The 25,364-nt window shown below is 43.1% G+C and overlaps 1 protein-coding gene across 9 annotated transcripts in view; it reads left to right on the top strand.

Annotated features, from left to right (window-relative positions):
- Window positions 1–7,062: 7,062 nt before the first annotated feature.
- The window catches only part of ABI1 (abl interactor 1), a 77,018-nt gene continuing 58,716 nt past the window's right edge, over window positions 7,063–25,364 (top strand). For 2 of the 9 annotated variants that reach the window (XM_072327511.1, XM_072327510.1), the window contains exon 1: window positions 7,131–7,418. In XM_072327511.1, the coding sequence (XP_072183612.1) occupies window positions 7,302–7,418 (117 nt within the window). In that variant the 5' untranslated portion in view covers window positions 7,131–7,301. Of the gene's footprint in view, window positions 7,419–25,364 lie in introns of all 9 variants that reach the window. The other 7 variants (XM_072327508.1, XM_072327505.1, XM_072327504.1 and 4 more) reach the window with 7 other exon arrangements.

The following is a 25,364-nucleotide window of genomic DNA, read 5'->3' as shown; positions in this document are numbered from 1 at the left end:
TCCCAACAGAGAATAGCCTCAGTCTATGGGTAATGACTTTTTGCCCTCATTATCTGCACAGTCTGTGTCTGGACTCTGACTAGGACAATGCCAAGGAGGATGTCACTGTTATCTTAGTGTGGAAACGATTTTCAGTAGACAAGCACATGCAAGAGTTGCTCTGCGTCCAATCCCATTACTTTTGGCTCCAGTGGCTATTGAAGATACCCTTTTCTAACACTGCTGAACCTCACAGACTCAATATTACTTCCAGTTGAAGCTTTACTGTTTCATTGGGACCTGGAACAGATCCAATATCTGTAATGTGTTTTTACTTACTGAAAAAAAAAGTGCTATTATAATGTGATTTATTTTGCCACCCTATTATTGTGTTGAAAAATACTATCACTGCAGAATTGCTGTCAAATGTTTGTTTTTGTTGGGAAAATAACACTCTGCACTAGGATGATGTTATCATTTAATTATTTTTTCTTTTCTGTTTTGTGACTGAAAGCTGCAATTCAATGAAGTATATATTTAAATGCAAAAGAGGCATACCAATTAATCAGTACAGAACATGAATGCTTTTAATCTGCATCAAAAAAGCATAGGCCTTAGAAGAACACCAATCTTTTCAATGGAAAGTATATAAAAGTAGTTCCTGTCCAAGCTGAGATTTCCTCAAATAGTGTGCAATTGTGCAATTAAACTGCCTTCGCACTAACGTATTCTTTTAAGGCTTTGCATTATGCTGAGAACCTTTGGAAGAGTCTTTGATTTCTTTTTCTGTGGCATAAACATGGAAGTAAGTTGGTATTTTAAATGGATTAAAAAAATCAAGAATTAATACAGATTGATTGAATGTTAACTCTGAGACAATGAGAATTGAAACTTAGATATTTACTGCATTCTGGGCCTTACCCATCCAATTTACATGCAGAATATTAGTAATGAAGACAGGAAATAAATTAGGCTGAGAGCTGCAATTAGAAATAGCCATGAGAGTGAACCAATCAATTTTGAGTGCAAATGAAAACTAGCCGATGGTATTGCAGTGGTCAAGTCTCCCTTACCTAGGGTCATGCAAGACTGGGAAATGATGACAATATAAAAACCTGGATGCTGTTGGCATTAGGGATGCTCTGGGGTACACCAAACAGAGACACTTCTGTATATAGTAAGTATATCTTGAAATAGCTTATTAGCTCTGTTTTCACCCCTAGCCTGGGGCATGCAGTGTTGCATGAATTTGCGAAGCCATCTTAGGCTCTACATCTCTAGGAAGCAGTTATATTCCTGACAACCCTGTAAATATCTGAGCAAATAGGCTCCACCAAACCTGGAATGACTGTCCAGGTTTATGCATTCATTTCACTCTGGAACATTTTCATTTGTATCATTTTATTGTTATCCAACCGTGAAAAACAGAACAGAAATGGCACTAATTTTGAGTGTTATTTGAGTGGCCAAAATGGCATTTTTCTCAATGTTTCAAAACATTTCTCAAGACTTTGAGTTGTGTTTTTTTCCTGCAAGGGAAGCTCACTCCAAAGCTGTGAGCATCAAAGACTCTGCTGACATGGGACATCAACCTCCCAGTGCCAGATTTCAAGTCAGAGACATGGTATACTTGCCTCCACAAGTCCACATTCCCTTATATATCACTGCTAATAGACAGAAGATTACTTTTTCTGGGCACAGTCTCTCTCTGCTTTCAATGAGAAGCTCTATGAGGAGTGAGAAACCTTTCTCATGGAAAGTTTTATTGGATATGTACATATCAAAGAAAAGCTTCCTTTTTAAAGGGTTGTCATCCTCCAACAGCTATTCCTTCAGGAAATTCCAGCCTGCCAACTAATGTCTGGGCCAAACCTGCATGGGTCCATTCAGACAACTGACTATCACTTAGTGCCTACCCTTGCAATTGGATTGATTCTTTTCATATTGAAACTAACCACCCACAAAGCCATGAAATAAAAGAAGGCCAAAAAAGATTTGTGAGTAAAAAGGATCACAGCCAGTTATCCACCTACTGATTTATGTGGTTGTTTTATAGCCAGCCCTTCCTCGGGATGCTTTCATAACCAGTTTAGCCTTATTTGTTACTGGTATAAGAACCATCTTGTCACTCATCACACAGTATCTATATTATCTGTTTTGGGTCTCGGAAGAAAGAAGTGGACATTCTTGAGGTTCTGCATCGGTATGGCAACATCACAACAGTCTGAATCTTTCACTTTTCCAGTGCTTTTAGGGCACTGAATGCCTTCTTCTGCTTGACATGCTGCATTTTGGGGGATTAAGAAGAAAAGCCTACCCTGTAATGGTCAGCTGGGCATAACAACAGTGCTGGGGGCTTAGATTATGAGCTGGAAACAAGATATGGGACAAATTCATTGGCGCAATGAAAATGGAAAGGCAAAGTCAGGAGGCAATCTAGTGCCTGGAGGCTGTGCTGGGGAAGATGAAAGAATGAAAACCAAAGCAAAAGAGGCCAAAAGAACAGGGGATCCAGCAGAGCATGGGATGGGAACAGCTGAGATGACAGATTGAGAAAAGGGTCGTGGGGATGAGAGCAGAGGAAGGATCGTTGACATCAGAGCACTGCTGAAAAGTGATGATAAGCATGAAGGAGGGATGCAGAGGAGAATGCTTTATAAAAAATGAGGTTGAAGCAGAAGACAAAATCATGCAAGTGAAAATGTATTATAGGTCACGTCAAAATACAGTGGAACTATTTATTTTTGTGCTGCTCTTATCTTGTGCATTCTCAAAGCAGCAATTTTGAATCTTATTAATTCTGTGCTCTCCAGCGGCTCAGGCTGCCTAGCAATGCCTGGCTGGCTCTCTGCTGCACATGGCTCATGGCTGCCTAGCAACTGGCAGGGGGGTGCCAGGGGCCCTGGACCAGGCTCGGGGGTGCAGCCCTACCCAAGCACCCGGATCCCCCAGCCAGGCAGGAGGGAGCAATGCTGCTTGTTACGGCTGTGATAAAAATCTTAAAAATGCTGCTTGTAAAAAAGCATGCATGGAGATGCCCACCAGAGTGCAGAGAGCCTGACAAATGCCTCCAAGAAGTGGGAGCAGCCCCATTTTTCTCTGCAAGATTCAGACAACCTTTGATAATTTTACTGAAATGTCAATATGGTTAATCATTATGCTCTGTGGGCTACATCCGAAAGACAGTATACCTATTGTTGATACCACTGTAATCAACAAAAATCTTCTTACAGGAACATGAGGCTTGGCATCTGGTGGAAGTGCTGATGCGGCTGATCTGAACAGACCTCGTGGCCTCTGTGCTTCCAGCTGCCCCCTTAAATCCCTCAGCTCCCTTTCCACCATTGAAAGTGCTTGCGTAGCTAAACAGCTGAACCAGGAATTGATCCAGCAAACAGACCAACAAAAAATAAATGGTTATTTTCCAATCAACACAATTGTAAAGGGAGAACTGTTCTCAACAGAAAAACAAAGACATATACCTAGAAAATGGGACAGCTACAGAGAGACACAAATTACAGTGCAGGCGAAGCTGCTTTGATGCTACTACTTTGATGCTATTCTAAATGGGTGTGTTTAGAGTTACATTTTTCTCCCAGTCAAAAATGAACTGCATTTCAGAACTGCCCTTGGAAATGAGCCTGTGCCACAGAGGGGGAGCAAGTCTCAGACAGCTGAGGCATTGAATGGTATATAAACGCATTTTATTTATAATGGGATCTCATTTAGGGGGTCATTTGAGTGGAGCTTGAGGAGCATCATTACATTCTTTGTTCTATCAGCCAGACTCCCCAGACAGGAAAATGTAAGTTTCACTCCCAGATTTCTTTCAGACTTGCAGGTAACTTGAGTAAGTTAGTTACATTTCCTTCCGATCAACAGTTTACTGGAGCAACGGGTAAGTGTGATAATTAAAACAAAACAAAAGAATAAGACAACTTCTAGGGGGCAATCCACTGAATGCAGCTCAGACACACGTTAGTGTCTTCAGAAAGGGTCAACTCAAGTCCAAAGTTTTATTGGCTCTGGATCAGCACTGGCTCTGCTGGGTTTGGCTATCAGCCTAACCACCCAAATGGCCCCATGCTTTTAGGTGCTTGGAAATCAATTCCTGTACGCATCATGCACGTTCATGCATGCCAGTCACATCTAAGTCAATAAAAACTCAGAATCTCGGGGATGAGGAGCGCAGTGCAAAGTTCTTCAGGTGACCCGGCAGGGACATTCTGAAAGCAAGGAGGACCAGCAGGGGCAACAGCTATTAAGGCTGCTGACCTGAACAGTTGAGCCCGACTGCAGCAGGATTCCCAGTGCGGACAGCACTAAGTTAAAATGTCCCGCTAGAAGCGAGCCAGCCCCGCGTGATGCCAGTCGTGGTGTACCTGTATCAGGTCTATCCGCCCACCGGGCTAACCCCTCCTGCGCCAGGGAGGCTCTGTGCCGTAGGAGATGGCACGAGATGGCGCTCTCTGATGGCGTCTTCAAGGAGCGCTCTTGGAGGCAGAGCTTGGTTTGGTTTCCTTAAGGGCTTTTGGGTAGAGATTCGTTGGAGCCCCTCGAGCGTCTGCTCAGCTGTTTGAGGTGGGCGTGTTGCTTGGCAGCCAGCGCCGCCCGGCTCAGCTGCTGCTCCGTGTCTGCTTGCAGGACTTGGTTGCCTGCTGAAGTGAGGTGCGGTGTGTTTAAGAAAACACACAACGCTGAGTTTTCTGCACAGAAAAAGGTCGACGCACAGTGTCCCACGTGTCTGCCATCTCTTGGTTCAGGGCCTGCAATAACATTTTAGGAAGAGTTGACAACATTTGTGCAGCTTCAGGATGTTAACAGCTCCAGTGAAGTCAGTGTGTGATCTGTTGGCAATTATAAGCTCATCTAAGCCAACGGGTGTTCAAAAATGTGTAGCCTAACTGAAGAGAGAAATCAAATTTGTCTTTTTATTATGATTGCTGGAGAAGTCAGTGCCCAGGATGCTTTCCGATCAAACTTACCCTGGGAGCCATTAAAGGCTTGTCTATATCTCAGTGCCGTTGCAGATCAAATTAAATTATTTTACATTAAAAGGGCTCTCGGAATCCCAAATAAAAACATTTTGTTGGAAATCACCTGCTGTCCAAAAACGAGTTATTGAAACCACTTTGAAAATAATTTTACTAAGCTGCCAAATGAATTAGCCATCTGAAGACAGCAGTACAGATTTATTCCCATCCCACAGCAAGTGCTGTGAGTGCACCGGCTCCCCCCTCTGCTGTCCCAGAGGGAACTCAAACATCCAAGCACTTGTGTGTTCCCAGATGGGAGCTGAGAGGTCCCTCCCAGGCCCAGTGGTCCTTCCTGGGCTCCCTGCCATTCACCCTCACTCTCATGGCTCCAAACGAGCTGCTGGACTTTGCTGACCTTGGAGGAAGGCAGATGTTGTTCTCTTCTCTCCACCTTGACTTGGACACACCATCAGGGTGGCCCAGACCAGGGCAGTTTCAGTGCTGCAAACACAAGATGGACTCTGGTGATCACATGAGATATCATACAATTGTGCAGACAGACAAGGCTCTCTGCTCTCACTGTGATGCATTTCAGACTATTTTTCTCTGAAATGTGTTGACATTTCACTACTGTGAGTTTCTGTGGGACAACCAATAAAGCACACGGACTGACAGCAGTTGCTTTTGTGTGTACAAAACGCACAGCCAAGGGATGAGTAACAGTCCCTGGAAACAGCTTCTCCTCAGCCTGTTACTCACTGGAAAGGCAGGCTCAGCCATCCCCACATAGAAACCACCTGCTGTTACTGGTTTCTTGTCTGGTATGATCACAGAAACAGGATTTTACTTACTTAAAATAAATAAATAAATAAAGAAAATATTGTTCCAAATAATAACAAGCCATTTATGTTGCCAACTTCTGCAACAACCAGAGGAGCTAATAGCTGAGGTAAGAGAGTGTCTGGAGTGATGTACATAGGTAGGTCTGAAAATAATACCTCCTATTTATTTCCATGGAAACTACAACAGATACAAAGAGTGCAATAACACTGTGATAGATTCTCAGCTACAAAAAACTCTATTTCAACATGGTCACCACCACTAGCTATGCATTGTCACCAGTAAAGAACAAGAGCCTGCGTGCTGTGCTCTCAAATATCTGCACCAGCAGAGGTGACCCACCGTCACCACCGCTGAAATGCACAATTCACTGCCTCACTGTGCTCACACCCAGTGTTTGGTCTCCATAAACATTCAGCAAGCATTGATGAATGCTAGTGGGTGCATTCCACTAACTCCACATGGAGGAATTCGGTGACACACCTTTGCTTCATCTGCACTTTCATTCCCGATGCCATTTTGTCAGACTGACCTTCTGCTGTCATCTGTCACAAGGCAATAAAATGTAATAGGATATTGTGGGAAGGGCTGACCTCTGATTCCATACCAACAACAACCACTTCTGATGTTGAGGGCCAACATAATATAATAGGAGGCATTACTTTTAGAACAGCCATCTAATTTACCTCAGACAAATACTTAAGTTCTTAGATATTACAAACCTATAATAGCTAATGGTCAATCGCTACTTCTGGGCAGCCCTTTGCAAGGACCTCCACAGCTCAGATTCAGCTTTTCCCCATCTCCTTCAGGATGATCTGCTGGGCAGGGCCTCTGCACAGCACTAAATACTTCCTAACTGCATTGTTCCTACTGTTTTAGCCATTTCATGCTACCAATTGTTTTTATTTTACAACTTTCTTGTCCTAACCTGACAGGAGGCAGAATCTTGCAAGATAATGACAGGCTGAAGTAAACGTGAAGTTAAATCCAAGTGCCAAGTCCCGCACTGTGGTCACATCAACCCTATGCAGTGCTACAGGCTTAGTGTAGAGTGGCCTGAAGGCCATACTGAGGAAAAAGGTATGGGAGTGCTGGTTGATGCTCAGCTGAACGTGAGCCAGCAGTCTGCCCAGGTGGCCAGCACAGCACAGCACAGCACAGCACAGCACAGCACAGCACAGCACAGCACAGCACAGCACAGCACACACAAGGCCAACCCCGCCGGGCGGCGCTGCGCCGCGCCATGAGCGACCCCACCCCGCGCATGCACACAGCCGGCAGCCCGGCGCCTACATCTCCCGACGTGCTGTGCAGAGCGGGCGGGGTTTTGTCTCTTTTTTTTCTTTCTTTTTATTTTTTTCCCCTCGGAGGGCAGGATGGGTGGGGATACTGAGCGCTCACGAAAGCGAGGCGAGGAGGAATCCCACAATACCAGGCGGGTTGTGAGCCCGGCGCTGCCGCTGTCTCTTTAATGCAAGAGGAAGCGATGCGGAGGGGTGGAAAATGGCAGAGTTGCAGATGTTACTAGAGGAGGAAATCCCTTCTGGCAAGCGGGCTCTGCTCGAGAGCTACCAGAACCTCACTCGAGTCGCCGACTACTGCGAAAACAACTACATCCAGGTGAGGGGCGGCGGGCGGCTCTGCGGGGCGGGGTGCGGTGCGGGGCCGGAGCCGCCTCGGGGGCACCTCCGCCGCTCCCCCGGATTTGCCTTTTCTTTCAACTTTCCCTGCCGAACGACTGGCTTCCCCCCCCCATTCCGGCTCCGGAGGGTTTATTACATTATGTCAGTCCGGCTCGGAGGAGGGTGTGTCTTTTTTTTTTTTTTTTTTAATATAATTTTTTTCCTTCCTCCCCCCTGTGTGTGTATTCCTTATGAGTCACATCCCGGAGACCTCCTTGGGCCGGGCGCGGTGTGTTGGGGGGGCAACGATCTGATCCGCGCGGCCGGTCCGGAGCCGGCGCCTCGGGGGCTGCCCTCCCGGGGCGGCGGTTGGCGGCCGTTGGTGAGGCGGCCTCGCGCCATCCGCAACGCCGCGGCCGAGCCGAGCCTGGCGGGGACCGCGCGCCGCCGTCCTCTGAGGGAATCGGCGGCGGCCCGTTCGGACCGTGGGTCGCCGTCCCGGAGTGCCGCAACGCGGGGCTGGTCGCCGAAACGGGCGGCGTGTGGGAGCTGGAAGCGCCCGTGTGCGGGGACTCGCGGGCGGGCGTGATGTGGTGTTTCAAAATGGCAATCCGTGCCGCGATCCGACATCCTGTAGCGATCATCGCGGCCCGCTGTTGCTGCTGCAGGAGGCTCCGGGGCTGCGGCGTGTCCCCAGCGCCCGGCGTGGGCTTTTTCCCTGGATGGCCCGTGCTTCCTGCTCTTCCCTTACGGCTGATTTAGTGAAACTACCTCCAGCGTGCCTTTCTGTTATTATTATTATTATTATTATTATTATTTTGGTCAAGATTGGCAGCGCACGACTCTGAATGTAAGTCTAAGTATATAACCGTACCAATGTGGATGTGGAACCGTCAGGAAATGCTCAAATCAAACCTCTTTTGGGAAAGAAAAATGGCAAGGGAAGGCAAATAATTTTCCCCTTACTAGAAGCACTGCTTGTGCAGTGAACTTGTTGAACCTAACAGTGGGTTACTCGTGTATTAGAGGCCCTGGCACTGCTGCCCAGAGAGCAGTGGGTGCCCCGTCCCTGGATACACTCAAGGCCAGGCTGGATGAAGCCCTGGGCAGCCTGAGTGCTGGGTGGGAAGCAGCCCATGGCAGGGGTGGGACTGGGTAGTCTTTAAGGCCCCTTCCAACCAAAGCTATTCTAGGATTACCTGCAGTGGGCATTTAATACAGGTTATTCACATCTTTGTCATCTACTGTTGCCAGTGAGCTGCCTTACTGCTTGTAGTAATGGAACAGTGAATCTGAAAATAAAGCTTTAACATCTCAGTGTGACATTTTTTTTTATTTTATTTTATTATTTTTTTTTTTTAAGTGAGTTTGATACTTGGATTAAAACTGCACTAACAAGTCATATTTTGAGGCATTTTGTTATTTTTGGTATGTGAGGGAATATGAGTTAATGTGTATTTACTCTTCCGATTTGTTTGCTCCACCCAGAGAAAGCTGCTGATATAAATGCTTCTACGAGGCGAGGTTCATTTGGTTTTACTCATGGGAAATATGACAAATACTTAAGTGTGGTAACTGTGGCACAAGTTTTGACCTGCCTGCTGCTGCTCCCGACTTGCTGCTGCTCCTGACTTTTTCCCTGTGTCAGAAAGTTAGAGATGCTTCAGTCAGATTGCTTTTTCAGGGCCTGGAACTTGTGAGTCTTTAATGCAAACAAAGAAATAAACCGACACTCAGGCTAATTTCCTTCCACATGTTTGGGGTGGTGTGTTTTCATTTTATTTTTAAGTCTGGTAGCTCACTTTCACCTCAGGTATCAATGTAGGCTGCAGGGATTGCTGCAGCCTGATCTGTCTGCATACAGCTGTGTTTACCTCTTTGGAAGGAAGCTGACATTCTGAAGTTCCTAATGAGGACTTACGCAGTAGCTCTGAAAAATGCATGCCTGACTATGCTGTGGATGTGTCATGTGTTTACTCAACTTGGTAAAAATGACAAATATATTGATAAAACTACATTTACTTTCTTCGAGTGGTAAAGGCGGACTTTTTAATCAGCACTTGGTGCCAAGCCATCTGCTCTCCAGTTGGAGTGCAGATCGTGGTGGTGGGGCTGCGGGAGGATTAGGCAGTGTGACACAGAGTGCTGGGTTATGAGAATGGGGAGAGCGTGTGTGTGTTTGTGTATATGGGATCGGCAAGGGGTGAGGAGGAAGAGGCTTAATCAGCACAAAATACAAGTGTTTGCATTTCATATAGTGGAACAGGTAACTACCACTCAGTGCATCAGGGTGCATTTACTTAAATAATAATAATAGTCCAGAACAAAGAATGTGGGTATCGAGTGTTAAAAGAGTTCAGAAGTGAATGTGCGTTGTAGCTTAGTCCATAGCATGTAGCTATTTCACTCTGGCTTGCTTTGACTTTGGGCCATTTACTTTCTTTCTTCAGAAGAGTCCCTGTACTCCTCAGTGGGGAAACTGTTCCTGTGTGCTACCACCTGTGCTGTGTTGTAGTGTGGGGGTGGAATGTGTGCCTGATCACTGAGAGCTCCTACTAAGAGCTGCTTATAACTGTAATGGTGCTCAATATTTATTGGAAACTCTTGGTGTGCCCACCTTCATGCTGTTTATTCTATGTTCATATTAACAGGTAAGTCGTGTCATTTTGTCCCACACTGAGATAGTGCTGTATATTCAAATTGCATCTGTATTTTTAGATTTGAAAGCATACAGATCATTATTTCCATCAGTTAACGTGGGAATAATTCTGGTAACGTTCAGTTACCCTGATTTTTGTGAGGAAAAGCTCTCTTCAGTGTTTCTAGAGATCCTTAAATTAAAGAAAAAGGGGGGGGGGGGGGGGGGGGGGAGAGAGGGAAGATGAGAGGAGGGGGACGATGGTAAGGAAGGGGAAAATGCTCTTCACCTCAGTGGAACCTGCCTCCCTGGTGGTGACTGTAGCTCTATGGGCAGAAAGAGTCCTTTTAGTAAAGCAGTTAGGAAAGATGACAGCATTTGGGGCTCTCAAGGTGAAAATCACTGTTCTTAGAAAAGTGGGAAGCAGTTTCTCATTAGGGCAAATTGTGAAGAAATCAGAATACCAGGCAGTAACGCAGTGTGTCCTCCAGGCCATGTGTGTTCTGGTTATCTAGAAGTTTTACTTGATAGAAGGGGAAAAGAATTCAGGAGAAGCAAAGCAAATAGGTTCTTAGGAAGGATATCCAGCGCTGCAGTAGAGTGGCAGTCCTTGGGGGCATGGGGAGGAAAAGGGGACAGAAAAAGGGAAAGGAAACCAAACGTAGAAGGAAATGTAGTCTTCCATTGAAGGAAGCTGTGATGTTATTAGTGGGGATTTTGCTCTGACTTGAAAGAAAAAAGAAATAAGTACATTACTGCGTTTAATTTGTAGCTAGATTTAAAATGTGTTACGTTTCTGGTGAGAAGCTTTAGTGGCAAATACGTGGAAGATTAGATACTTATTTTCTTTTGTCAGAAACTTAGATTATCTTCACAGTTTTAAAACCAGGTTTTGAATGTTGGGTATTGAACTGGAAGTACACTTTTCCTCTGTGTTTAACAAAATATACTCAAGGACACAAGTTGCGTTGTTGTTGTTGTGTTTTTGTTTTGTTTTCATTGCTGGTACCCTTCAGAATGCTGGTCTGACTAATGATGGAGATGCTTATAAGAAGGCATGCCTTTATAGTAATGTGTGGTGAGATCCAGAATGGGGGGAACAGTAAAACTGTCCTATAATGGAAATAAGCTTTCTTAGTTTTAACAGATACCATACAGAAGTAAGTTGCGGTGCTTAATGTCTTATGCAAATCCTCTTGTCTGCAAATAAAATCTGAGCCCACTGCTTCAAGGGAGTGCAGAATGCTGAAAGTTGATCTGAAAATCACTGGTGAGGAATGCCTGAGGTACTGCAGTCAGTATCCTAACCAGTATGAATACTTGATCAGCACCGATACAGAAATACTGGGTGGAGTTGAAGCATTGGCAGTTCTCATTATGTTTCTCCTGCTGAAAATATTAGCTTCCAGAAGGAATCTCCAGTCACTTTCCAGGCTGAATTGAATGATTTTGTGTTTAATGAACTTAATTGAAATAGCTTAGGAACTGTTAGAAATGACACAGAACACCAACATCTCCAGTGTTACTTCCTTTTGAATGGTTTCATTTGACTGGTGTGTAGCACAGAGGCCTTGTCTATAAAACACCCCTTACAGCTGCCTGGTACTGTTTAAATTGGTTATCTTGTGTACCCTTGTTTATGCATAGACAGATACATAGTTTCCATCAGTCTCTTCTGATGCATTGGGAAGATCCATTTGTAATTTTTTGTGCACTCAAATGCAGTTTTATGTGACTGTGAGAACCTTTAAATGTACTGCTTGTGTAAATACTGATCTTAGTGGTCTCCAGTGAGTAGACTTAGCAGCTCTGGAAAATAAATTATGTGAAAGACCCTTTAAGGAAGTTAAGTGCCGTGTTGCCTAAATGTGTCTTTCTATGTTGTCCTGTTATTTTCTTCTGTAGCTCCCAACTGGTCTGTGGTAACTGAGTGGTGAATTTGCAAGCTATCTCGGGTAAAGCAGGCAAAAGCAGAGAGATTTCAGGTTGGCTGCTATTACAGAAAGCTGAAAGTCTCTTTCTACTTGGTAGAAAAATGTGCGTGTTGTGGAGGGGAGATGATGCATGCAAGTTCCTCGAGCCCTGGTGTGATCTTCCAGTATGCATTTAAGAATCCTTTCTGCTCAGTAGCTGGAGTGTTTGCTTTCCATACAGCAGGTAGGGTGTGTTGGAAAGGAAGTAACTTTTTTCCTTGGTGGCTCTTTTTCCTTAAAGTTGCTGACTGATCTGACACTTGATTTCATTGCCTGGAGTATGGAACGTATGTAAGCTTAGCTCTGTACAAAACACTTCACTCGGAATGTCTAATTCAGGAAATGACCTGCTTTAAAAGGATCAACTTCTTAAATTGTCACTAATACAAATCTTTTACATGCTGTGAGAACTTAGGTGCTTTTATGTTCATTGGTTAATTAGTTTGTATCGAGAGTAAATAAGTTTTGTTTTTTCTTTTTATTCTGGTTTCACTGATAAATTTGGAACTTTTTACAGAAAAAGTGAATTAAGCCAGTATGCTTTCTGTAACACCAACATGGGATTCAGTGTTAGAGAGCTTGAGAGCAAAGAGATAGTATGTGGATGTGCCGTACACCATCCTTTGTAGATTGAAATAGTGCTTTTTATATTGAAGCTAACATATTAACTTTAAATGTTGTTCCTTGTAAGGTTGTTTTATGCTGACAGCAAATGGTTAGTTAGAGGCACTGGTTACTCTGTACACATTTGAGTTTTGTTCTTTAGCAATTTACTTACAGGTTGGTGGCTTTGGTTTATAACTGCTCTGTGCCAGCATGTTGTCTCTGTCTTGGAAAATAGAGCTAAAATTGAATGCAGCACTTGGACGACAGCACAACTTCATTGAATTGCCAAATGATTGCCCCGCTTATCCAGGAAATGGATCCTAAAGCAGCGGCTGTCTGTTTTGTGTCCAGAAGAGGTGGTTGGTAGGAGACTGGCTTTTCTAAATTTGAAGTGTTTCCATTATTTTTGGTGTATTCGGTTTAAGAGGTCAATAAGATGTCAGTTGCTCTTCCTGCTCTGTTTCCCTTCGGTATCTCAGCAGGTGATGATGGCACTATGCTACCTCAAGTCAGGTGGAGTGGATTAGGTTAAGCTGTTACAGGTGCGTGCTGTACCTTGCACAAGGGAAATGCTCTCTGCTCCCTTCCATTTGGGAATGAAGAGGCTGCAGGTTGCTGTCAGTGTGTATTAAGCGTGATCTGTGCTCTTCATGCTGTACTCACTGTGCTGAGCATGTACAATTGTTGGAAGGAAGAAAATGTAAGAGGAACAATCTTCTGATACTTCTGTGTGCCTTAGGATATCTGGCAGCTTGTTGTAGTCAGTAACTCATGGTAAAGAGAGAATAGGTGGGCCTCTAGGGTGGCTCATAAAAAGGAACACATATGAGGAAGATAAGAGTACAAGGGCAGGCTGTGCACAAATAGGAAGTGTTGCATCTCTGAGGGCAAAGTTCCTTTCAGTATCTGTGCTCTGATCTAAGCCTAACAACAAAAAACGAACTGTGTCTTTGTTTAGTATTTTGAACTGTCTTAATTTTGCACAGAAGCATAAATGGAGTCACAGTTTATAACTGACTTGTAGGAGGTCATGTAGGGACGTTCTGTCTGATTTGGAAGCAGAACCCAATTCTTTGGAATCATATCAATGTGCACGAGGGTTTCCCCTCCTCCCTTCTGATAGCCTCTGTTACATTACAGCACAGCAGTGCATGTTTCCATTTACATGGGGGCAATGTCCAGAAGGAGTGCAGTACGTTGCTTGTGAAAGCATGCACCTGAAATTATCATTAAATTCATTAGCGACAGTTCCTTTTAAAGACCTTAACGAATCTGTTCTTATAGGAATGTTTGGCACTAATTTTCAGTCTTGTAAACTTGTGCGCAGTTACGCAGTGCTCACAGTGCAGTCTGTCTCATTGCTGGTGGCTATTGCTGTCTTGGCAGGGGCTCTGGATGATGTTGTTCTTCTTCCCCTTTAGTGAAAGCAGTCTGTGTTTGACAGCTCTGGTGTCTGAAATCTTATTTATCCACAGAGCAGCGGGGTGGTAGCTGTGCAGACGTTGCCCTTACTGATGTAGCAAGGCATTTTAGAGGGATAAGGAGGCATCTTGATCTGTCTGTGCCTATGCTCAACCCTTAATTAGTAACTTGGAGTCAAAAGGGCCATCGTGTGGATTTTATTTCTTGTTACCCAGTAGGAAGTGACTGGTGGGCCCTCAGTTATCAGTGCCCTGGCTTGTTTGTAATTACTGAGCAGGCTGACTGCAGAGTGCAGCTATCTTTTTAGCATTAGCAGTACTGTGAAGCCGTTCCTTCCCTCTCACCTCCTCACCCCAAATCTGAGCACTTTGGTGGAGATGGCTCAGCTTGGTCACAAGAACCCTCCCTCTTCTCCACCCTGAAGTAAAGGGAAGTAACTGCTGAAACTGTGATAGTAGATGCAGCCTTTGCATGGTTCCTCCCTTTTCCTGATCTCTATGGTGAAGCAGCAGCTGCAGACAGACTTTGTCTTGTGTGGGTTGTGCAGGAAGACCTCTGTAGCTCAAAACTTGCATTGAGCCCTCGGAGGCAGTGCTCAGTGCAGGATTGGTCGTGGTGCGCTTCTGTAAGCAAGGTGGCATCTGAAGTGCCTTTCCTCCTGCCAGCCCTTTACCATGCCCTTCTGCTTGTGATGGAGAGGCTGTGGCTAATGCTTTATCAGCTTAGTGCTGGGTGGTGATACTTCTTACAGGTGGGTTCTTTGAGAAGTCAATTTATTACTGAAAGCAGAACTCTGAGCTTCCCCTAATGTTAGAGGGAATGCTTTTATTTATTTATTTATTATTTTGAGTTAATAAGAATCTATGTGCCACCTCTGATACTTAAGCAGTGAACAACATTGGTAGTGCAAACTCCTAGTGCTGCTAACAGGAGCCCTGCAGGAATACTTTCTTGCAGAGTAGTTTTGTTACTAAGATGCGGGTATTTTAGAAAGGGAGAGAACCATTTGCTAGAGAATTTCAGTCCTTGAAATGTGAGGGTAACATTCTGAAAATTAACTTGTGAACTTTAACAATCTGTATTTACATGAAATGAAATTGGTTCCCAACTGGCTGAACTAGTAAGAAACAAATTTGTTTTACTCTGAAAAAGACTGACCATTTACACAGTGATTTATCTTAACTAGATCTTATGTGAAGATAGCAGATGTGCCTTCCCTCCCTCTTCCTTCCTCCCTCTCCAAAAAGCTGCAACCAACCAACTACACACATTCTTCCTGCAGCAGAAGTTAGAGCAAGCGTGTCCCTTCCTGTGCAAGGAGGTTCTGATAGCATAGCGATGAGCTGTTGAAGGATTCGGGGAGAAGAGACTCGGATTTGCTTTCCTAATTGTATCATAACTTCTGAGACAGATAGGAGTAAAAAGTGGTGATGTTACTGCTTTTCTTAAGTAAAGTGTGAGGGCTTCCCAGAACTTGGATAGATGCCGATTTGATGTTCTTAGAATTGGACAAAATGTTCTTACGGAGTGGTCTTAAGGCTATAAATAGTTTGAAGAAAAAAAATGATGAATTTACTACATGAATTGTAACAGTTCTTATATATCCTTTGGGGTATTAAAAAAAAGTGGTTCTGGATAATCCCAGGTATATATGCAGATATACCGGAACTCCTTGAGAGTAGCCCTGCTGAGAAGGATTTACAGGGTCATGGTAGATGAAAAACGTAACGTAAGCCAGCAGGGTGTGCTTGCAGCCCAGAAGGCCAACAGTATCTTGGGTTTTATCGGAAGAGTGATGACAGTGGGGTGAAGGAGGTAATTGGCCCTCTCTACTCTGCCCTTGTGAGATCCTGGCTGGAATACTGTGTCTGGGTTTGGGGCCCTCAGCACAGATGTGGAGCTTTTGGAGCAGGTCCAGAGAATTGCCATGAAGATGATCAGAGGGCTGGAGCAACTCTCCTGTGAAGACAGGCTGAAGGAGCTGGACTTGTTTGGCTTGGAAAAGAGAAGGCTGCCAGGAGGCCTGATTACAGCTTTCCAATATTTAAAGGGAGATTATAAATATAAGGAAATCAACTTTTTACACACGTAGATAGAGATAGGATGAGGGGAAATGGCTTTAAACTAAAGGAAGGGTGATCAAGATTGATGTCGGGTGGAAGTTTTTCACTGAGAAAGAGGTGAGGTACTGGAACAGTCTGCCTGGAGAGGTTATGGGTGCCCCATCCCTGGACATGTTCAAGGCCAGGTTGGATAGGGCCCTGAGCAGCCTGGTCTAGGAGTTGATCAAGTGGTTTGCAACTCTGCCTGTGGCATGGGGGTTGGAACTTGATCATCCTTGAGGTCCCTTCCAACCCAAGTGATTTTTATTACTTTTGGCTAGTTTTATGCTAGTGTTTCATATGAGTCTGAGCTTTATTCTCCTAAACTTTATCAGGCAAGAGCTCAGTTTTTTGTTTGTTTGTGTGGTGTTGTTGTTGTTCTCCTGAGCTATTCTTTCTCCAGATGCATATCTTCACTTTACTCCTCTGTGTTATGCTGGGGGAGCCAGCAAATCTAGCAACCGGTATTTGTCCTGCAGCAGTCACTATCAGTTGAGCATCTTACTTGGCTTTATTGTAGGAGGTGTACTTCAAATTAATGCTTAAACTGTGGTTCCAGTGAAGCAATTCCATGTTTTCTGGAGCATGTGATAAGAAAGTGCCTGGGTAAAACAGACAAGAAAACAAAGTGTCCAGGCAGTTGCATCAGACTACTGCAATAATGTCTGCGTTTGCCATGGATTGTCTTTTCACATTACTACAGCAAATACAGTTGTCACTAGTAACGTTTAGGGACATAATAGTGAGCAACATTTCTCTTTCCAGGTGCTTCTCCTTGGCTGTGATTATAATCTGAATTTACTGATTTTTCTCTACTCATTTGAAGACTTGTCAGTTTGCTGCAGGTCTTTTCATAAGCCTGTTGCTTCACTTTTCTCCTCATACCAAATCCTGTGGACTGTATATTTTTAAATTTTTGTATTTTATTACCATGAAGTTTTATAATATTATGTTTTGCTGTCATTGCAGCTTCAGCCCCTGAAACAGATGGAGAGCCCAAAAGAAACTACCTTGTTGACTTTCAGTCTCTTTTCAGCTCTCATCTGAAAACCTTTCTACCACGTCTATTTCTTGTAATTAATCTCTCTATTATTTAATTGCATATTTTACTGCATTGCAGTTTAAATTATACAGCTATTTTTCATGATGTCTTTCAGACAGCTTCCAAGGCATGGGTTTGAATAGCAGCTCATCACATAAAACTGAAGCTACTGAAGGCATTTATATACATTTCTCTTTTAGACTGTCCTTATTGGCCCAGAGTTGGGATTAAGGCCTTCACTGTGAAGTGGTCTGTAACCACCTGGGAATGACAGGATGAGCAGGGTACAGAGAAACAGAAGGCAGCTTAGGGAGATGCTGTGTGCACTGAGTCTTACGTGTTTCTGTCTACTAGTAAACCTTTTAAGAGGCCTCTTGAATATCTGCTGCCAAGTCTGTCATTGGTAAAAAATCTGCCTTGTTTAGGAAGCTCGTCTTTTTATTTATATGAAACCAAAGGGTGGAAAAGGGTTGATAAAACCTTCATTTGGGGGGGCTTTGAATCTCTTAATGGTGAGGGTAAGGTGGTCATAACAGGAGAAAGGGTGTTCTTAATGTATGCTGGTGGATATGTACTGGCAAAGCAGAGTTGGGCCTAATTCTGAAGAGTTTTTATATAAACGATTACAGCATCCAGGGTTCCCCTGTGAGTCCTTGTGGCGGGTGGCTTGGACGGTGCTGCAACCAAGGTCCAGGGAGCACCAGACTAACAAATAGACAGGTGATGGATTAATGCACTTATGTTGGCAAGACCCTTGGAGACCTGGCTGGAAACTGTTTGGCCTTTGATTTGCTGGCTGACTTACAGGACTTCTGAATCTCTGGGAGGAGCTATTGTTTCTGTGATGCAAACTCCTGGCCTTAGCTGTATTAGATAAAATGTGTCTGCCTTAGAAGCACTTGGCTCTGAAAGGGCTCTCTTCAAATACTGTGGGTGTGTTTCCTGCTGCAGCATACAGTATGTTCTCTCAGTACTGAACTGATCTGGTTGCTGCAGAAATCCTAAGACTTGTTGGGAGTGATGCAAGTACATGCTGTCTTAAATGGCAACGGATTCCTTCTATCTAATTTCTGAGATGTCTTTAACTTTGTGTGCTGGAAAAATGTATTCTTGCCATAAAAGTAATTGAAGCTTGGGCTCATACAATGCTTCTTGCTTTGTAAGAAGCCTTGTATTGCTTGAATAGTGGGGCTGTGTCATTTCTAAATGTGTATTTCATTCCTCTTTGGCAATCTGTCCTTCAAACTGATGGAGAAGAATAACAATCAATGGAAAGCTTTCTAGCATGCATTTCCTCTTTGGAAACCTGTGCATGAACAAGAGATGTAAAATGAGCTCCTGTCTATCCATATTGACTATTCAGAGTCTGAGGGAGATGTTTGTTGTAATTGTGAGGAGGTTGAAAACGGGGGAGGGTGTCCAAGTACACATGTATGTGGTATCTAAGGGTTGATCAAAGTGAATTATTACTTCTTCTCAGAAAGAAGTTGCTGGTTTTGGTGCTGAATATGGAAGCAGGTGGGAGGGGGGTGATTCAAGCATGTTGTAGAAAAGGGTTTAAGAGTTAATAATAATCTATGTTGAATAATAAGTATCAAATAGGGGAAATGATCTGAAGGGCCGTTGAAAGGTGAGTTGAGGGTCATAAGCAGCTCTGCAAATTTCTGGTAGGAGTAAAAGCAAAAGAGGAATTGGGATGTATATGTAACCCCACCGTTGTGTTCCCATGTTCAGTCACTTTGTCGTGTGAGTATAATAGAAGGACAACATTAAGAGCAAATACCGTCGCTAATTGCTTGCTATCAGCCTCAGACAGCTAGAGGGTTAGCTTTACTTTTTTTTCCCCAGATTGCAGTAAGGGGTTACTGCAGCACCGGTGGGAGTGGGGGAGTATGAGTTGAAGTAGGTACTTAGTGGCTGTATAACATCCTGCTAGGCCTGGGGGAAATGAGTGCGGGGAAGGCTGTGAGTCATGCTTGTCAGTCTCATAAAGCAGGAGGCTTTTTAAAATAGGCCTTGGAGGGGAAGAGGTGTTTAATGGAGCAGTTATGAAGGAGTTATGCAAATAGAGAACATAAATAATGAGCAAAAGATACTTAGTTCTTTGCCTCCTCAGAAAACGAATAAATGCCAACCAACCACTGCTAAAGTTGAGAAAAATGCATAGTTTTTGAATGTGATGAGTACAGAACTCTGGCCATTCACTCTGATAAGAAAATTCTCCTTTTGTGATTAGGAAAACAAATTTTTGTAGCCATTGAACAACAAAATGTTTTTCAATTTCCTTTTAAAGAATGACAAATTTAGAAACTGAAAGCCAGCTTTTCTTCTAACACCTGGTTGGGAATATAGGTAGTACAAAGATTAGCTTTGCTGTAGATGTATCTTAGCTTTGCTTTGGATGTATCTTCAGTGCTTAGGCCTGTATACTTATAAGTCTTTCCTCTTCTATCTTATATTTATGTGATTTCATTTGCATGTAAATACTGAAATTCTTTGGTAAAATTGAAAGCACATCTATAGGGCATATCTCTTTTGCTATTGATGCAGTCTATGGGTTTTTTGTTTGTTTGTTTTATATTTGTCAGTTTCAAACAAGATCATGTCATTGGAATATCCTGAGTTGGAAGGGACCCACAACGGTCATTGAGTTCAACTCCCATCTCCACATAGGGATACCCAAGTTTCACACACGCTCTCTGGGAGCTGTGTCCAAACACTCCTTGAACTCCAGAACTCAGGGCTGTGGGCACAGCCCTGGGCAGCCAGTTCCGTGTCTGCTGCCCTCTGGTGCAGAACCATTCCCCGACCCCCAGCTGCCCCTCCCCTGACGCAGCTCCATGCTGTTTCCTCGGGCCCTGTCGCTGTCACACAGAGCAGAGCTCAGCGCTGCCCCTCAGCTTCTCTGTTCTGGGCTGAGCCCACTCAGGCACCTCAGGTGCTCCTCTCACATCTTGTTCTCCATACTCTTCACCATCTTTGTAGCATTTGTGATCTTCAGGCTGGCCTGGGATGTAGCTTACTTCTGGAAGCATCTGCTAGAAGGCCAGGTCAGCCCTGGAATGCAAATATTCACAAAAGGAACATAAAGAGCACTGGGGACAGTGTCACCTGACGTGGCACAGAATGAGGATTGTAATACCTTACAGTCAGCACAACAGACTTCAATAGGCTGTCACGTTGCTGGACTCAACAACCACCCCTAAACCATCTGTGAAGAACAGGTCTGAGTTTATACTCAGGATTACTCATCTGCCTTTTTTCCAGGCATCCTGTAAATATTCTCCTTCAGACACCGCGCCAGCACAATTCCCTCTGCTGTACATATATCTATAACCCCTTCATTTGTCATTTTATGTATAAATATATTTCCTACTGAACAACTTGCTTTCTGTCTTCTGTTGGTTTCTCTAAGTTTTACATGTTGCTGTGTTTAGGGATGGCTATATTTGTTTTTGTTACTTACTGGCCTATTCACTTCTTTCTTTGGAAAGAAGTAGTGGTACATTACTTACCTTCCACTCCTCTCTTTCTCTTTGCTCTTCTCCTTTTTTCCTGAACCATCTGTTGTGGTTTGTTATTTTTTAGTGGAGCTGAATTCCTACTTGCTGCAACTGAAACAATCCATTGCTGAAATAAGCTGAAGTTTGTACGGTTTCTGAATGCTGTTGCTAACCTTAGGCTTGAATTTTAATATTATGAGAAGTAATTCTTCAAAGAGAGGCTGGATGCAGTGTGCTTACTGGCACTGTCAGATAAAAAGCATACAGTTAGGCTGAGGCTGCACAGAAGTCTAAGCAATATTTATAACTTTGTTATTTTTCTCTGCTTACATGCAAGTTTTGTTTAAGAATAAAACAAAAATAAAAAAAAAATGGTTCTGATTGCTGTTTGTTATTTTATTAGAGTGAGATCTTTGAGCTTGTAGTAAATTGGAGAACAGTTATTACTGATTAGGGTCTCCTTTTTTTGTTGTTTGTTTCTTTTCCTGAACCTCCAAAATATACTGAATCTCTTGGTTTTGGGCCTGTTTCTAAATATCTCTTAAAGAAAAGAGATGCAGTCTCTTGGGAAGTGAAGGTAGGTGTTGGAAATATATGAAGACATCTGTAGGCCACAAAACAAAATGAATCTTGATCATGGATAGAGATATAAATGTTATTTTCTATTTATTTATTTATTTTTTCAGGCTGAAAAAGACTTAAATGAGCACGGAATACTACAAAGTATTCAAAGAGAATTTCACTCTGTGATGGTCATCGCTTTCTTGTTTTAAAAATATTGTGATAATTGGGAACTGGTTTAACAGCAGCTGCCCATGTTTTAGTTATAGAGGCTGTGTGATAACAGTGACTCTTCAGCATACCAGTTCTCCCTCAATTAGGGGGACTTTTGCAGTCACTATCTGAAGGTCTAACTGGTCCTCAGCTCTGTTTCAGTGTATTGAGGTTCTTCCTGAAGCTGATCAGGGCAGAGTGTAGCTGAGAGCCTGCTTGCTTTTGCTGCCCCTTCTTCTGCAGATGCTGGTATTTGGTTTGTAGCTCTCTCTCAAATAGCACTTGGGCTTGTCCTGTTGTATGGGTTGAGAGTATTGTTGACATTATCTGTGATACCTGAACTGAGTGAATTGATGCTGTCATTTGATCCTTTATGATAAATCGTTGTCCTAACCTTGCTTGCTCAATGCTGTCTGGTTTGCTTCCAGGCCTGCCTGGAAGAGGGAGGAGGTCTAGAGAATGAGGATCTGGAAAGAAAAGGTGGTCTTATGGGTTCTCTTGCAGAAGCTCACTGAGCTTTAGCACATAGCTCATCTTCAGATATACATTTAGCTTGTCTTTGGGTGTAGATATATTGTAATCTAGGTTTATTCCTCTGGATTGTCAAAAACTAAAGAAAAAAAATTTGACTCCCATTACTTGAAAGTACACTAAGGGAGGTAAATCACTGTTATTTTTACAAGTGTCTTTTCATACAGTATGAGCTGAAAAGGTTTGTCCCAAAGCTAGTGCTGTGAACTGGCATCATGTTCTAAGGCTTGCATGACTTAAATCCACCCAGCTCAGACTGTTTGTTCCATGTAGGTTCTGTGTTGCTACCACTGTTCTACAATCATGATGTTAAGGTAACTGTTAAGTACTGAAGGGTCTCCCTCCTTTTTCTAAAAATAAATAATTTTTTAAAAAATTGCTTCTGGAGTATCTGTAGTTTCCTCTGTGTTTCTGGCTTGCTGGTGAGCCTGTCCTTGCTAGATGAGCTAAAACTTGTGGGTGGATACTGGCACTTAAGCAAAGTAAACAGCCATTTTAATTTCAAGCCCCATTACAACCAGAAAACAAAAGATCAATATTTGAGAGACAGTCTATAAGGAAACAAATGGAACATAAGTTCTTTAATTCCCTATTATCTGTTGCCTAGCATACTGGAATAATCATTTGTCCTGTAGTCTTGGGTAGCTTTCTTACCCTTAAAGAGGAAAGATCTCTTTGGAAGCACCATGGGCTTTACTTCCAGGCTGATGGTGGCATTAGATGGTTGGAGCTGTGGCTCATGGATATCTGTCAGGGCCAGCATGGTCAGCTCCGTAGGGATTAGCATGTGCAGTGACATTATGTCATAAGGTAAGTCATAGGCACTGCAAGGAAGTCAGGAGCATAATCTTGAAGCAACTGTAAGCACTAATGTTGTATCGTGCTTTACAGGAATGGAAGAAGTGTTTTTTGACCTGGCTTGTGTGGTCTGTATCATGTAAAACAAGATGAGACTTGGTAGACCGAATTTGTTAATTTCGCTGCATATGTGATCTCAAAGCATTATTGAGTGCTCAAGGGTTGTGTGAAAATGACACATGGGCATGCTTACTTCTGTTGCTTTGGTTCACTATTGCATGCTGGTTTCGTTGTATACACAGACGCTAACAACTGAAATATTAACAATATGCTTTGCCAACGTGTATGTTTACTATGACATCCTCATTGGATTTGGCAGGAGAACTGAGAACTATGCTTTAAACACTATAGAGATTTTTCTTTTTTCCTTTTTTAAGTAAGAGGAGTTGTTTAGTCCACAGCTGACATGAACAGTATTTCTCCATTGGGCAGAGAACGCTGCTAACAGAGCAGCTGGCACGGATCTTCCCAGGCTCCATCTGCCAGAGTCGGTATGGCTTTGTAAATTGCTCTCCCATTGGATAGTTCAATTTCTTGCTGTAATGTTCACAGCCTGGATTAAAATGGAATTTCTAAGTTGATTTTTTTTTTTTTTTTTTTTTTTTTGAAGTTATTTACTGTAAAATAGGAGGCTTTTTTTTTTTTTTTAAGTTTGTTTTCTTTTTGTAGGCTATTTCTGCCCTTGTTTACAGACGTAATAAAGTCTGTGGCAGGGTATTGAGAATGCCACATCTTGCAGGCTTGTCTATATTTAAAGCAAAATCACAGATGACAGTAAGGCAGTTATTGGAAGCTTAAGCTCAAAGACCCTGTTCTGTGCCTAGTGCACAGGTCAGAACGGGCTGGAATCTGATAACATGTCCGTGTACCTGAGAACAGTGAACACTTTCTTTTAAATGTTGGTGTGCATGTTGTAATCATCACATATGTTCACATGTTATCAAGACTCAAAAGTTTGGACTGCTGTGGTGTATCCATGTGTATGTCTAATATATGTGTACCCCTCAGACTCTCTCCTTTGGGAAGGATGTCTCTGCTTGTGAAAAAATCATTCTCTCTGTCTTCCACAAAATGATAGTAATTTGAAAATTGACTCTTCTTTTTACAGTTAATCAAGTGAATGATGAGCAACTTTCGACTCAAAGAAGATCTGCAGGACTAAGGCAGATTGGCTAAATTGGTTTCGGTCCATAAAAATGCTAATTTGCTATCAAGACTATTCAGGACAGGTCAGGGGAATATTATTGATGGAAATGAAGGATTTGTTTCTAGTTGAATTGTCCAGCATATACAGGATTTGGGGGAAGGGCCTGTCTGAAACAGAGCTTGTGAGTTACAGACAGCAATTGGTAAGCAGTCCTGTGTGTTTGTCACACTGCAATACTTTGATATGTGTCTCTCTTTAGCTGACTAATCAATGATTTTTGTCAAGAGAGTATTTCTAAAAAGAACAGACTGAAATCCTGCTTGTGTGTTGGTTGCTGGTGGGGATGATCACCTCATTGCCTGGTGCCTTGAATGAATGCCAGCTTTGTTGTGCAAGGTGTTTACCTGGGGAAGAGAGATTCAAGTTCTACCAGTTCCTCTGTGTTTGGGATAGCTGTTACTGCATCCTATCCTGAAGGAACTTGGACTAAGTACTGAATAAAACCACTGGGTATTTTTTTGTTGGTGTTGGGGGTAAGTTGAGAGGATTTGAACTGTAGTTGTTGCTCTGTCTTAAGGGAGGTTTTCTGACTCAACGGTTAGGAATAATGATTTTTTTTTACTGTGTGAACTTGAAAGCATTTCATCACCCTGATTTTAATTTTGGGGTTACTGTAGTGTGAGGTATCTTAGGTTTAAGAACAGCTCTGGATGGTTAGGTATGCTTCTGTGCCTCCTTCATTCTCCTGAAACAGCCAGTTATTTCAGTGGCTTAGAGCTTCTGTACTCCTGCTTAACACTGCTCCACACTGTGTAGGCAGAGGTGTGCTGCACAGTCTGTTTCTTTCTTGCTTTCACTGTCAGCGCAAGGAATGACTGCCAGTCCCCTGGAAAGGCCTTGGATGGGAGATGGACATGGTCAGTGGCTGCAGTGTGTTGCTATTAATAGCTCACAACCTATTGGGATCTAAAATCCCAATTTTTCAATACCTCACGGAAATTCAGAAATGATAGTAATGTACAACAAGGCGGCAACTTATGACAAGTGACTGTAGTAAAGAACTTACATATTTTTTCTGCTGCCCATATTTTATTAACAGTTTCAGTGTGAACTAGTACTGCTGTTTGCACTGTGGGTTGTTAATTTAGATTCACCGGTGCTCTGGAACAGGTGTGGTTTTGCTTTTAGTTCTCCTTTGTGTGGCAATTGGACTTGCTGTGTTCAGACTGTGCTTGTACTGAGCACAGCCCTGCTCCTTGTCCTCAAGTAAATGGGTTCTTTTAAAACTTCCCACAGTTGTTTACTGATGATAGCAATGATATGAAGAGCAATACTGAAGATGGCTGCT

This window comes from Excalfactoria chinensis, chromosome 2, assembly GCF_039878825.1.
Source record: "Excalfactoria chinensis isolate bCotChi1 chromosome 2, bCotChi1.hap2, whole genome shotgun sequence".
NCBI classification, from domain to species: domain Eukaryota; kingdom Metazoa; phylum Chordata; class Aves; order Galliformes; family Phasianidae; genus Excalfactoria; species Excalfactoria chinensis.
This window is presented reverse-complemented; position numbering and strand designations above follow the sequence as displayed.